The 13,446-nt window shown below is 32.8% G+C and overlaps 1 protein-coding gene across 2 annotated transcripts; it reads left to right on the top strand.

The window, feature by feature from the left end:
* The first annotated feature begins 1,899 nt into the window (after nucleotides 1-1,899).
* LOC131069310 (uncharacterized) lies at nucleotides 1,900-5,816 on the top strand. Of its 2 annotated transcripts, none has more exons than XM_059209506.1 (2): nucleotides 1,900-2,477; nucleotides 3,633-5,816. In XM_059209506.1, exons 1-2 carry the CDS (start codon nucleotides 1,938-1,940, stop codon nucleotides 4,320-4,322), a joined length of 1,230 nt encoding a protein of 409 aa, XP_059065489.1. In that variant the 5' UTR covers nucleotides 1,900-1,937; the 3' UTR covers nucleotides 4,323-5,816. The 2 variants fall into 2 exon arrangements, with proteins under 2 accessions (XP_059065489.1, XP_057860659.2); XM_058004676.2 differs by having other exon boundaries at nucleotides 1,901-2,477.
* The last annotated feature ends 7,630 nt before the right edge of the window (nucleotides 5,817-13,446 follow it).

The following is a 13,446-nucleotide window of genomic DNA, read 5'->3' as shown; positions in this document are numbered from 1 at the left end:
TTAATTCTCTTCTCAATGTCTTCTTAGAATATTTACACACTAGCCAATGTATCGAAAATAACTGTTTTATTAATGTTCATCAAATTCTCCCAGTATTATTATCGTTGTGTAATCATGTATTTCATCTATTTATATTACACACTCCCGCTAGTCTCATGAATCATTCGTTCTCTTCATATCATATGTATGCCTCATGTATTCTTTTCTAACTCTTCTAAATAATACTTCGTCAATGTTTAGTGGTCTTTGCCCATCATGCTTTGTCAACTAATTCTTATTTAATATCAATGGCGAAACCGAACAAACACAACTGATTGTGTTGACATCAATGATAATATTTTCAACAGTCCCATCATGGAGGTCCCTTCCCTATTTGTTGATTGACTTGTCTTGTTTGTTCGAGGACCAGGACGTGGAGCATCTTGGTCTAGACTATGGCACCTCAAAATGTTCCGGTCCCCCTTAAATTGGCCCCAATTTGAAATGGGGCAGGATCTCTAATTTCCCAATGACATTTGGTCCTTGTGCCTATACTTGACCGTTGGAGATCGGCCTAATCGGTAATTTACCCAGGGAACCCTATATAAAGGCATCTTATCAATTCATTTTCACCTAGCGACAATTGTACCTCCTCCCATGTCAAAGGATTTTGGATTTTGATGATGTCTCTTCTTGGACAATTGTACAATCTATGAAGAAGAATCTTACAAAGAAGAAGAAGATTCTTCTTCTCAGGTCATGTTGTTAGATAAATAGCCCCAAAGACCAAATTCTAACTTGGATATTTCCAAATCTATTCCAACTCTGCTATTTTTTGGTTGGTCACCCTATTTTGTTATTTCAAAACTACTTTTGATTTGGTTGTTTTGTGCCTTATAAAAGGTTTTGGGTCCTTGCAAAACCCTACTTAATTAAAAAAATCTCCTTAACTCCTATAGTGATTACAATCTAGAAATTGAGTTGATCACTTCCCCTGAAAAAGTATACACATGCTTAGTAGTTGATTGTCTTTCATCTAACTCACTAGCCATGTCAGAGTCAACAAATCCCTATAATTATACACCCTCTTCTCTAAATCTCAAAACATAACATGATGTGTCCTTCAATTATTTTAAAATCTATTTTATAATTTGTTAATAATTTATTCTTGGATTGCTCATATACCTATTGACCACTCCCATTGTAAGAGTGATGTTAGGTGTTGTGCATAAAAACGCATACATTAAACTCCCAATAGTAGAGGAGTAAGACACTCTTTCCACATTTATATTTTTTTTCATGTAATCCACATATTTAGAAAATAATTTGAAGTTATCATCTAAAAGTGTACTCACTACCTTAACATTCTTCATAGTAAATGAATTTATGTTTTAAAGTTAAAACATAAACCCACCCTCTTAAACCATCGAAAAAAATTACTATTGAATTGGTAAACATTTTGTGAGTGTTACATATTATTCTCTATAAGCATATTTATTTGAAATGCAAAATTAAGTTTCTTGACCGACATTATAAAGTAAGAATAATATCTTCGACCAGTGGCCCACATGATTATACGCTTGTGAAAGAAGAACAGTCGGCAAACAAAAACATTTCATTTAGTCTTTCATTCAATACGCTGCTGCTTTTTCAAATTCCATTTGTCTATCCTAACAACTGTGAAAAACAATACGCTCCTCACGTTATAGGGTCATATGGCTTCTGTTCCATCTACGGATTATACGATGTATCGCCGATTAAGAACAAAAATAATGTTCCTAACATAATTTTTCCTTAATTAGTTTTCAAGTAACTCTTTATCCTATTACTTTAAATGTATTTCAACAAATTCGTTTGTCCTTGGAATTTTAGGTTTATTTGTTTCCCAAGTAATTCTGTCTATTTAAACTTACTTGCTGCATGCACGATAGTGAGTTTAGCTGTAAGTCTGTTAAATCATGGAGATTGGTGACCTTGCAAGAATATCAGTATTGCTGGCTGTAGTAGTTATATTTACATTCTCCATCTTAGTGGATGTATGGAAAGCATATAGTAGGAAAGCCCATTGGGTTCCTTCTCATTACCTTGTGCTTAGTGCTTTTATTATCCAGCTGCTTAGCTTACTTTGTGGGCAGAGTACATTGTCCAAGGACGCACTGGGTAAGGCGGGCAATGTGCTAAAGCATGACTTGTGGATGATCCATAGTAGCCGAGTCATGTTGTGTGTGGTGATGGCATACTTAATGCCAAGTATGGCTGCCAGGGGCTCCATAGAGTTTTGGGGCAAATTGAGCGCTTTGGGAATTACAATCGTCCTGCAAATGAGCTCTGAATTATACAGAGTCTATCTCCATGCAAAAACTCACAATGTGATATGGTCTGGAAGGAAGGTTACGAGTGAGCATGCCTTCGTTGGATCGGCAATCATAATAACCATTTCCTTCGTACTCCTCCTCCTCCTCCTGGCCTGCGCCCACTTCGCCAGCCTAGGCATCCAGGTAAGTTATCCAATTTGAAATTTGAAGAAATCTTGGCATAGCTTCTCTTTTTGTCAATCTCTCAATAGTCTTCTTTATTTGGGCTCTTGGAATGTGTTTCATATCTATCCATTTCATTTCTTTTGTCTAGGATAGTTTTTCTATCCTTTGAAGAATTAAAAATTCGCCACAAAGAACCCATAGGCTAGGGATAAATCTCTATTATATCCTCCAAAATAGGGAGCCAATGTTTTGAGATCCATCCATTCACAAATCAGGGAGGAACAACCAGAGATCTTGAAACCTATAAAACAGAACATTCTTACTGAAGAACAGTTCATTATCCATCATATCCAGTCGTAGAATAACTAATGGGGTGAATAGAGAACAGGGGAGAAGAACTAGTTTAGATCTTGTGGGAGATGAACATCTGCTAAATGATTATGGATGGTAGCCACAACATAAGAAGATAATGTGGCTTGAAAGGTGTCAGCAGATCTGTTGCCAGGGATAGACCCATTGTCAAGCAAAGAAGATGGTAGAGAGAGGAGAGTCACCCAGTCCCTAACCTCCCTCTTGGGTGAGCACATCATCCATAGTAGGCTTCATCTCAGCCCTAGAAACAATTCAAAGGGCCATAGGGAGTGGCAAAAAGATTGGTAGAAAGCAGTGTGGTTATTTTAGTGTGGAATGAGAACTGAGCTTTTAAATGTCAGAGCAGAGCGGTTGCAAGAGGATCATGATAGATCTTTATTTAAATTATGTAATTGACATTATTCAAATGTTAAATTAAATGTTGTAAGACCATAACATGGAATTTCCTTAATGGAGGTGCTTCATGTTGCTTACGAATTTCCCCTAGTAGTTTTCTCAGACCTAATAATCACATTACTGTGTGATATTGTCTTTGTTCAATATACCAAATGGCATATTGTTTTTTATTATAATAAGATTTGCACGATGTTTTCTTTCCTAGGATCATTAAGATCTCCATGAATGCAATTGACTCGTTCACTATAGTTACAATGACTAAAATGTAGTTACAATGCCTATCAGTTACAAGTTAATCCGTACATTGCTTACTTATAGATTTTCTAATAGAAAATACCAAATACCAAACTCTGGAATTCAAAACCCAGCCCTAATGTCTCTTTGTTTAAATTTCCTTGCTAGCAGGTTATTTTTTCTCAAAAGATTCCTTTGATTCTACCGCCAGAAAGGGATGCTGACGTAAAGCAATGGAGGTGGCGTGATGTTGAAGATAAAGTGCTGAAAGCATGGATTGTTGCTCGGGCTTACACTCCTGAATTTATAATTGCAAAGTCACCGTTGAGCTCTTCTGCTGCAGTCATGCTGTGGCTTCTAATTGGGAGTTCAATGATAGGATGGTTTATGAGTGGTCCATCTCTTAAGACACATGGAACCTTTAATCTGTTGAAGTTGGCAGTGACTTTTCTACAAGTTGCGTTCATCCTCATAGGCTGGGTAATCGTGACATGGAGATCTGGAATAGCTGCAGGATATTACCTAAAATGGCATTCAGAGACCTGGCGGACCATTTGTAAAGTCGAAGATTTTTGGACAAGGCACATTAAAGATTTGATAAGGGCTAAAGAGCTGAAGCTTCTGCCTGAAGAAAGGCTTGATACAGAAGTTCACAAGCTTGTCGTCAAGCAAACAACAAAAAACCAGATCCCAAGGATGTTCTTGTATTTGATGATGATGGTACAATGGCTAACGGTATCCTTCAGCAAACTATGTTGGATCATCTCTGTTAGCTTTTTTCAAAGTAGATGCATGTCCGGTTTGTGTTGCATACTGCCCAAGCAAAGTGCAAAGGAATTCGAGAAGTTCTCAAATTATTAAAAGGTTTTGGAAGGCCTAGAGATGCTGGATGAGACTCGAGAAAGCCTGTGGATAGCTAATAAAAGGTCCATTGCAAAAGCAAAGGATCTTATCACACATGGCAATCATGATGGGGAAACTAGTTGTAAAGAGTTGGTTGCTTTGCTGGCACGTAGAAAGGAGAGAGATGGTTTAGATCTTAGCAGTTTCGATCCTAAAGAGGCTGCAGGAGGATTCAAGTACTTATGGCAGATGACTTCTATTGAGGATTGTAAGCCCTTAGAAGTTGAGAAACAGTTTGTAGAGGCCACTAAAACATCTTGGAAAATGACAGCAGTTTCCTTGATTAGTATCATTATCCATCTCTCTCCAGTCTGTAATTCATCAGAATGCTCTGACGCTTCTGGTAATACTTCTCATGATTTTCCTCCCAAAGAGGTAAAGGATTCTCTAAAGGCATACTCTCAAGCATGGGAAATACTAGATTTTGTTGATGCCCATGAAGATAACCGCATCACGTGTAAGGCCGCAGATGAACTCTTCATTACTCTGGAAACAAGTGTGGATAAAGGGGTTCTTCCCCCGAGAAGAATTTTTCATGCAACATCTGAATGCTCATTTATAGCAATTGATGAGCTTGCAGAGCAAAGTAAAAGGAAAGTATATAATCCCAGGGGTTTGGATATTATATCGGCCATGGTTAATAGACTTGGACTAAAAAGTAAGGTGGAGAAGACAAAGGCTGAGGGTGGAGATTTGGAGAGCGGAGGAGCGTATGATTCCATGGACTGGAAGGAAGTTGCAGGGGGAAATGCTGTGTACAAGCTATGCAAAAGTATTGCTCGCAACTATAATGCTGATACCCGGGAATTGTTAGAGGAGTTGCAATTGGCGTTAGCAGACATTATATATGCTTCCATTGCAAAAGCCAAGCTCATCATAGTTGAAAGAACTAGTAAATGGGCGAAACAGTCTGATGAAAATAGCATAGCTAGAGCACTTTATATAACAGGAAAAGCAACGGCGCTGATGAAAGAGGTGAAACGCTTAGAGAAACGCAAGACCACAATTCCACCTCGTTATTATTAGGGTACATTGTCCAAGTTTTTTCCCTCTGTTTTGGTTTTAGTTTTGTGGGATGGGTTGTATAAGACTATGGATTAATGTCCATGTTTAGTGATCATTTATGATGATAGAAGAAAGTTTGATAAAAAAGTGTGTTAAAAATAAATGTTTATAATGATAGAAGAAAGTTGATAAGAAAAAAGTTCATAAGAAAAAAGTTGTTAATAATATATGTTTATACCCGTTCAAACTTTCCGTTCCCTTATCAATATTCTTTTCCATAAACATTTGCCATTACTATCAGTGGTTAGTTGGAGTTAGCAGCTCAGCCCATAAACCAACTATATGAAATTTAAATTTGATGTTCCCCGCCCTGCAGATGATGGGATGTGATCATTCCCAAAAATGTACATTGTTAATGAAGGGAAAAGTTTTGATTTCAAACTTGAATCTGGGAGGGATAAGTTTTTATTCCAAACTTTTGGATAAAAAAATTGTATATTTGATTGTAAAGTAAAAATAATTTAATTTAAGAAAATTTATAATATAAAATTTGTTACATAAATATTTAATGTTGATAATTTATTTAGTCTAGATATCTAAATTAGATTCAAAAAATGTATTTAATTTGGTAATAAAATAGTAAAAATTAATATATATTTTGAAAATGAAAAAGAGAATATTGAAAGAAAATATATAATAATGTATTTTTGTTGATTATTTGAAAAAATATTTGAGAGAAATTAAGTATAATAACTATGTTTTAGAAATTTTATGATTGTATTTGAATTTGGATAAAACCTACATTTGTGGTTTTGATATTCAAATCTACAATTTTAACCTGAATGTTATGATTTTAACTTTTATTATGGTTTTCAAATCTTTAATTGTGAAATACCCCCATTTTTTTTTAATATTTTAAATTAATAAAATATTTAAACATCTTTGATATATCTTTCAGCCTTTTTTTAATAATAGTTCTATTTGAATGGATATTTCTCAAGAGTTTTAACATGGATACATTGATGTAAAAAAAAAAAAAAAAATATAACATACATTATTGAAAATATATAATATTCACATGAATATAAAAATATATTCCAATTTTTATGGATGCAACACAAATATATTAAAATCATTTTGTGGATAGTTAAACATTCATTTTTCATATATTGTAAATCAATTCAATACAAATCATTTCAAATTATTTTGACATACATAAAAATAGAGATTCATGTAATAAGTTGAAACCACTTTTTGATCATAATACCTTTTTCTTTAAAATTATAATTTATTCATTTTGTCATAGTCTATCAAGTGATATAAGACTCAAATAAAAGCTTCAAACTCGTGAGCCTCAAAAAATGTACCTAGCTATAGTACAAGATGTTGAACTTAAATTTCACTTACTCTTTGTATCCCACTTAATTCCACAGATTCATTAAATTCTCAAATAAAATATTCACACATAGGTGAAATTGAGTCCTCATTAATGAGTTCTAGAATGACCCACTCTACTTTTATATTTCTCAAAATTTTCATCAAAATAAGCTTCTAATATCATGCTTATTACCACACTTTGATAAGTAGCTCTAAGATTCTTAGCAATATAGGGCATAACAAAATAATAATAAGTCATTTGTATAGTTAAAATTGCCTTGTGTTGGTTTTAGGTATGATAAGAATTTTATTTTGTCAAAAAAATCAATCAAATGGTGAATCTTTGTTCAAATAAAAAATCTATGCCAAATCTTATGTAGAGAGAATAATGTGTGGGTGATATGAACTAAAATTTGAGAAAATTTTATATCTCTTGTTTGTTTAGCATAACTACCTTGGAATGTATTTTCCAAATCTTTTGCTTATTATGTTTGGCCATAGGGTCTAAAATAATATTTCATGAAAAATACTAAGAATTTCTTTACATGACTACAACTTGGAATTTATCAAAACAAATACCAAGCATGTTCTTACATAACCACTCAAAATAAATTGCTAAATTCATCTGAAACTTTAATTTCAATTTTGAAATTTTGTCAGGATTAAGAATTTAATAATTTTTAAAATTTATCCTTATCATTTTATACTTTGAAATGTAACAAAATTCATCAATTTAAAGAGTACCCCTATGCTCAATAAATACTCTCATTATTAAAAGAATCTAAGATAGCCTACATATATTTATATTCATTAAGTGTAGGAATGATTCCCTTAGAGTAAGAAAATACATTGAATGGATATAATAATATTTCATCATGATAAGATAATGTAACACTAATATATAAATCCAGATGATCTACTAAAGATTCATCATTAGAAAGTGTGTCTACTTGAGGATTGTTCTGTGCTAAAGATAAATTGATTATATGTAGAACAATTGAGGGAAGTGAATGTTCCTCCATAAGTATAGATATTAGTGTTTCACTCTATGCAAAATTTTAAATGGTTTGATCACATTTGAATGAAGGTAATTCAATTCTTACATTCCATATTATTGTTTTAATTGCATACAATTTTATTTATACTTATTCATTTTTTCTTTGTATCCATATTTGTATTTAAGATTATAAATCTCAAGTGTCATATCACTTGTGTAGTAATGGAGAGAGAATTACAAAATTATCATCAACAATATGATCAAATTTTAATTTCACATGTAGCCATCTCTATTAGGTTATTTGATATCTTTATCAAGTTTTAATTTTTCTCTTTAGACTAATGTATGTGAATCCATGTGTAATGAATAAACATAAAAATATTAACATTTACTGTGTATTCTCCCGCATAAATTTCTATGTAACTAGGCAAAGTGGAAAGATAAGAACGAATTGCAAGAGAAAAATGATGATATATAGATTGGATGATTGGTTCATGCATAGGAAGAGGGTATAGGAAGTATAGAAAATGATGATTGATTTTCCCATATTATCGAAGGAGGATGTGAAAATGTTTATTGATGACAACTCTTCAATAATCAAAGCATAGCATAACAAGTTAAAGTCAAGATAAATAATACTCAGGTAATAAATCCATAGCTAAGTTCAGAGATTTTGGTCAATAAAGTTTGCACTTAACCATGACTGATTTGCATTGACTCCATGTAAGAATAATATCTGGGAATCCCATGCATAATTTCATGGGAAGGTTGCACAAAAAATCCTTATTCCTTTTGTTAGGGTAAGATTAGAAAAAAAAAAGGAGCGTCCAAACAAATGGTGAGTCAAAAAGAAAACCCAAAATTCAGTTTTGTTATTTACTTGACTTGTCACATCACATTTTCTTGTTGGATGAACTTGAATTGAACACACTTATATTATTCACTTATAATCATCATATATAGTCTTATCTTTATCACCTTGGCTATGAACTATGTGTTCTCATTATTGTATATATCTATTGCGTAGCATCTATAACTCATTATTGACATATTTTTTTCAAAATAAAGGATTCATATTATGATCTTACATTCTTACATTATATTATTTAGAGTGCTTCATTGATCTAATATTACTAAATCTTACTATAGTATATCATTTGCACTCAAGATGATACGATCACATTGTTACTATAAAATCATTCTTTGATTACAAATCTAAGCAATCTCCTTTTATTTATTTCTATTAATAGTTTGATTCTACTTTTAGTCTAATATTACTTGATCTAATCTATTACAGTCCACCTCACCAACAAGTACACTACTTTTTTTTTTTGTTATTTTATACTTAATTTGTTTATTTACCTAATTAACTTTAAAAACCTTATTTTTCCTTTTTAATAGTATAATTTAGAGTACTAGGAATATAAATGAAATTTATGTGAATAAAAAAAATACACATAAGTTTACAATTGACAAATTCATACATTCCCTAAACAACCTAATTGGATAACACTTGTTCTATAAGTAAAATTTAATTGTCTCTTTACAAAACAAAATGAATATATTGAGATTTTTAGGTTCTATTTATTAATTAGAGTTATCGTGTGCTTCTTTTCTTTTCACAATCGTCACCAACAACCCTAATTATTTAGATACATAATCTTTAAACTAAATAGAAATCTCTTTCAACAATGTTTAAGGACTCATTTGTCAATATCTTACATCCTAAATAAGCTTTCAAAATATTTTCAAATAATGATCAATTCTTTGTAACATCTTCTCCTTCCCTTTCTGCCAACTCGATAATAGAATGCATAAATTACCCCTACAATCCCCGCACTCTTTATTTGCAAATGATCCTCATCTATTCACAATGTTCTCCACCTCTTCTAACTTTGACTTATCCAAGGTAAAATCAAGAGTTCCCATTCCCCTTTTGTAATAATACCCTACATGACAAAATTTCCCAAATTTAAAATTCATGATACAATATTTCTAAAATATATGAAAAATTTATATAAAAATAAACCATCAATAAATTGACTTCAGAAAACTGGTTGGGAGGAGATAGCGTGTGGAGCAGCTACACAGTAAGGAATCCTTCCACTGCATGCAGGGATAGTCACCACTTTTCCCTACCACAGCTACTATGGCTACTACTGTAGGGGTTTATAGGAGTTTGGGAGCAAAACAGCGTTAGCCAGGTCCAACCGACTCGACTTCTTCTTCTTCTTCTTCTTCGACTTCTCCTTCGACTGATTCAACGGATCAACTGCTGCTGTTCGATCTCGAAATGAAAGGAATGCACCTACCTCTATCATTGACTGGATCATGTGGTTCATCGAATGGATCATATAGTTTATAAATGGGTCATCAGCAACTGGATTATCAACTAGCGAACTATGCCCAAGCAACCCCTCCCAGAAGCAACCATTTTCCTCCGACCAGATCTCCATCTCGATTAGCATCTGCACATGGAGGATAAGGATCTGCTGGGACAAGGACTTGAATCCTTATTATCTCTCTTCCATATACAACAATACCATATTCATATATGACGAAAATATTGTTCATTACTCACCACTGAAATCCCATGCAGAGAGACAGAATAGTGACGAAAATACAGACTTTTCTGTGAGTATAGACGGGTGAAGTGTGATCCACACACAGCCGCTGCAAGGTAATACCTTATAGCCACTCCATTCTTATCTGCATTGATATAGCCTTCTGTAGGCAGAGGCAACATTTGAAACAATGAAATGAAATCATAAGAGGGTGTTGCTCTTTGGTACTTTTGTCCTCGATGACAAGAAAGTAAAAAAAAGAAGATGTTGTGTTGGTTAAGTTACATATTTTTTAAGCATGTGGTTATATCCTTCTCGTGGGCCAGTTTAGTGACACGGACATATTGACTTGGCTGACGTGTTATGTGTTTTAAAACATCTTCTTTCGAGCCATGCTGGTGACACGGATAAATGAATAGCTCTGACTTTGCATTAATTTTAATGACATCTTTGGTTTAATATGTCTATGGTCTAAAGGGCATATTCCTCAGGATACTCCTTGTATCGGACAAGTTAAAAGTTTTTTTGGAAGATGTTTTTGTGTTTCATTTGGTTTTTGAACCTGCTTGGAGTCCGTCAAACCCTAACGCCATGAGAGTCGCAGCGCCGCTGGAGCTACAGAGCTCGAATCAGTTTGTTCAGTTACAGAGAATGAAGCAAACAATGATTTTAATCGAGAGATTAACGGTTGACTGGTTAGTTTGTTTGATTAGTTTGCGTTTAACAGGTATGTTTCTTGAATCACATGATTTAAAAGATTCAGATTTTTTGTTCGAAAGAGTTTTTTTTTCAGTTATGCAAAATGAAAATAAGGAAATGTTCATGCATTATTTTTGTTTTTCATGACTGGGAAATAAAACATCTTCAGTTTCTTCTCTTTCGGTTGCACAGTTAAAAACAGTTATTTGATTTTTCAGTTTTCAAATCCTGTACGAGGGTTATTCGAAAAGAAATTGTGGTGTTTTGTTTTGGTATAAAACAGTTTGTTTTCAGAACAGTCAAGGAGAGGAAAAACAGAGAAATACAGAGAAATACAGTGAGAAGAGTGTGAACAAAGTGATAAGCATTTAAAAAGTGCCGTAGTTTACCAGAGATAGCCGAGGGGTTTCTTGAGAATCAATACTCTGTTTTTTGTTACAGAGTATATGAGGCTTTATTGATTTGAAACTATATTGTACAGAGTATATGAGGCTTTATTCATTTGAAACTATATTGTTCAGAGATTGGATAGTGTTGATTTTATCCTTGAAGAATATTGTTGCAAAATTTTTCATATGTACAGACTGGTAAAATATTCTCGCTCCAATCCCTGATGGTTTTGTGACTGCAAGATTTAATTGCATGCATAAAATCACCAGTGGCTGTAGCTCGAGTTGAAATATTCATTGATAAGAAGAGGGGTTGGTGCTCCTTGAGGCCTTGTGGTTTCTAAAACTTGTGAACTGAGTTGGTGCTCTTTTTGAATTAATATAAGGGATCGTCCGAGTGGTTTTTCTACCCAAAGAGGGTTTTCCACTCATGAAAAATATGGTGTTATGTGCATTGTCGTGTTTCATTCTGTTTTACTAGTTTATGCTCTGATACATCATATTTTAGCTCTCTTTATTTCATACTCTGTTTTGTTGGGTTTATGTAATGCAATATTTGAAGTACTCATTTAGATGTTTCAAGTTTGTGTAAAAATTTAATACCATTTTTTAAAGGTCTGAATCAAGTGTTTTAGTTGGTTCAATGGTATATTTCATGCTTCATTAATGTATTTCATCAAGGTGTTAAGTCTCAGTCATTTGTGCATACTGTGAATTAAAATTGTCAGGTTCATAAAAGTATAACTTGTTAAAAATTTGTCACACTTTGATTCACCCCCCCCTCTCAGAGTGTTTCCACTTCCAACAGAGGGAAGGTCCATGAAATTAACCTCAACTTCTGGCATCTCTGCTGGGAGAATTACTGGTCCCTATTTCTGCTTTTCTATGTTGGGCGGGTGATATTCAAAATTGAAATTCAAACTTAACCATGGCAGTCACAGTCACTGTTGAGGGTGTTGAGGGTCCGGACAGTTAAAGAAGAGCTCGTGGAAACAAAACGGGAAACGAAAGGTTAGAAATATCTCACATTGCCACCTAAGCGGTCAAAGCTTAGTGTGTGCTCTTTAAGCCATCACCCTTTATAGTGATCTATTATGATGATAGAAGAAAGATAGATGAGAATTTATAAAAAAAATAAAAAATGTTTATAGTGATCTATTATGATGATAGAAGAAAGTTGGATGATAAAAAAGTCTTAAAAATAGATTTTTATATAATAAATGTTCTGATATATTTTAAAAGATGATGGATATATCAATTATAAAGGGTGTAAATTTGATGATCATATGACTTTAGTTATACATTGTAATTTGAATTTGAGGAAGATGTATTATATGAAAGGTCAATTTTTAGAGAGATTGTCACAATTTTTGTAAGAATATATAGTGGAGAGGGGTAAGTAGTTGTAAATGGATCAATTATTGTACACTCACTTGTGATTATAATATCTAGTCTTGTCATATTTTATATTATATATTGTAATTGAATAGTCCAAATGTAAATACAAAAACAATCAAATGGTCAAAATGGACACATATTTGAACACATGAGAACCTATGGATGATATGCCAAGAAAAATGTAAATACATTTATTAATAGGTGAAATAGTAAAAAAAAAGATGCTCATTTAAACAAAAAATTATTTAAATATAACATAATATAATTATTTTATTTGAAACAAGATGTCATGAGATCTATAGTTATGTTATGTTTCATTTATAAAAATAAGATGCTCATTTAAACAAGTATTGTTGTCATAGAACAAAAAATATTATTCTTATGTATATAACTATTGGGGTAGCAGTGTATATGCGCTAGAGTATTTCAGATTAATTATTTGTTCTATCACATATTTAAAAAGTGAGCACAATAAATATCTTGTATTTTTCATGAAATGTGAAAGAGCGTCAAAAGGTTTTAGCATTCAACTATTAGTCTATTTGTGTTGGATATAAGTTGTATTGCATATATAATAATGTCTTGAATTTATAACAACATATAGTTTTTTGTGTTTAATTATTGATCCATTTGTGTTAGATATATAATTTAAA

This window comes from Cryptomeria japonica, chromosome 8 (genome assembly GCF_030272615.1).
Source record: "Cryptomeria japonica chromosome 8, Sugi_1.0, whole genome shotgun sequence".
NCBI lineage: Eukaryota > Viridiplantae > Streptophyta > Pinopsida > Cupressales > Cupressaceae > Cryptomeria > Cryptomeria japonica.
This window is presented reverse-complemented; position numbering and strand designations above follow the sequence as displayed.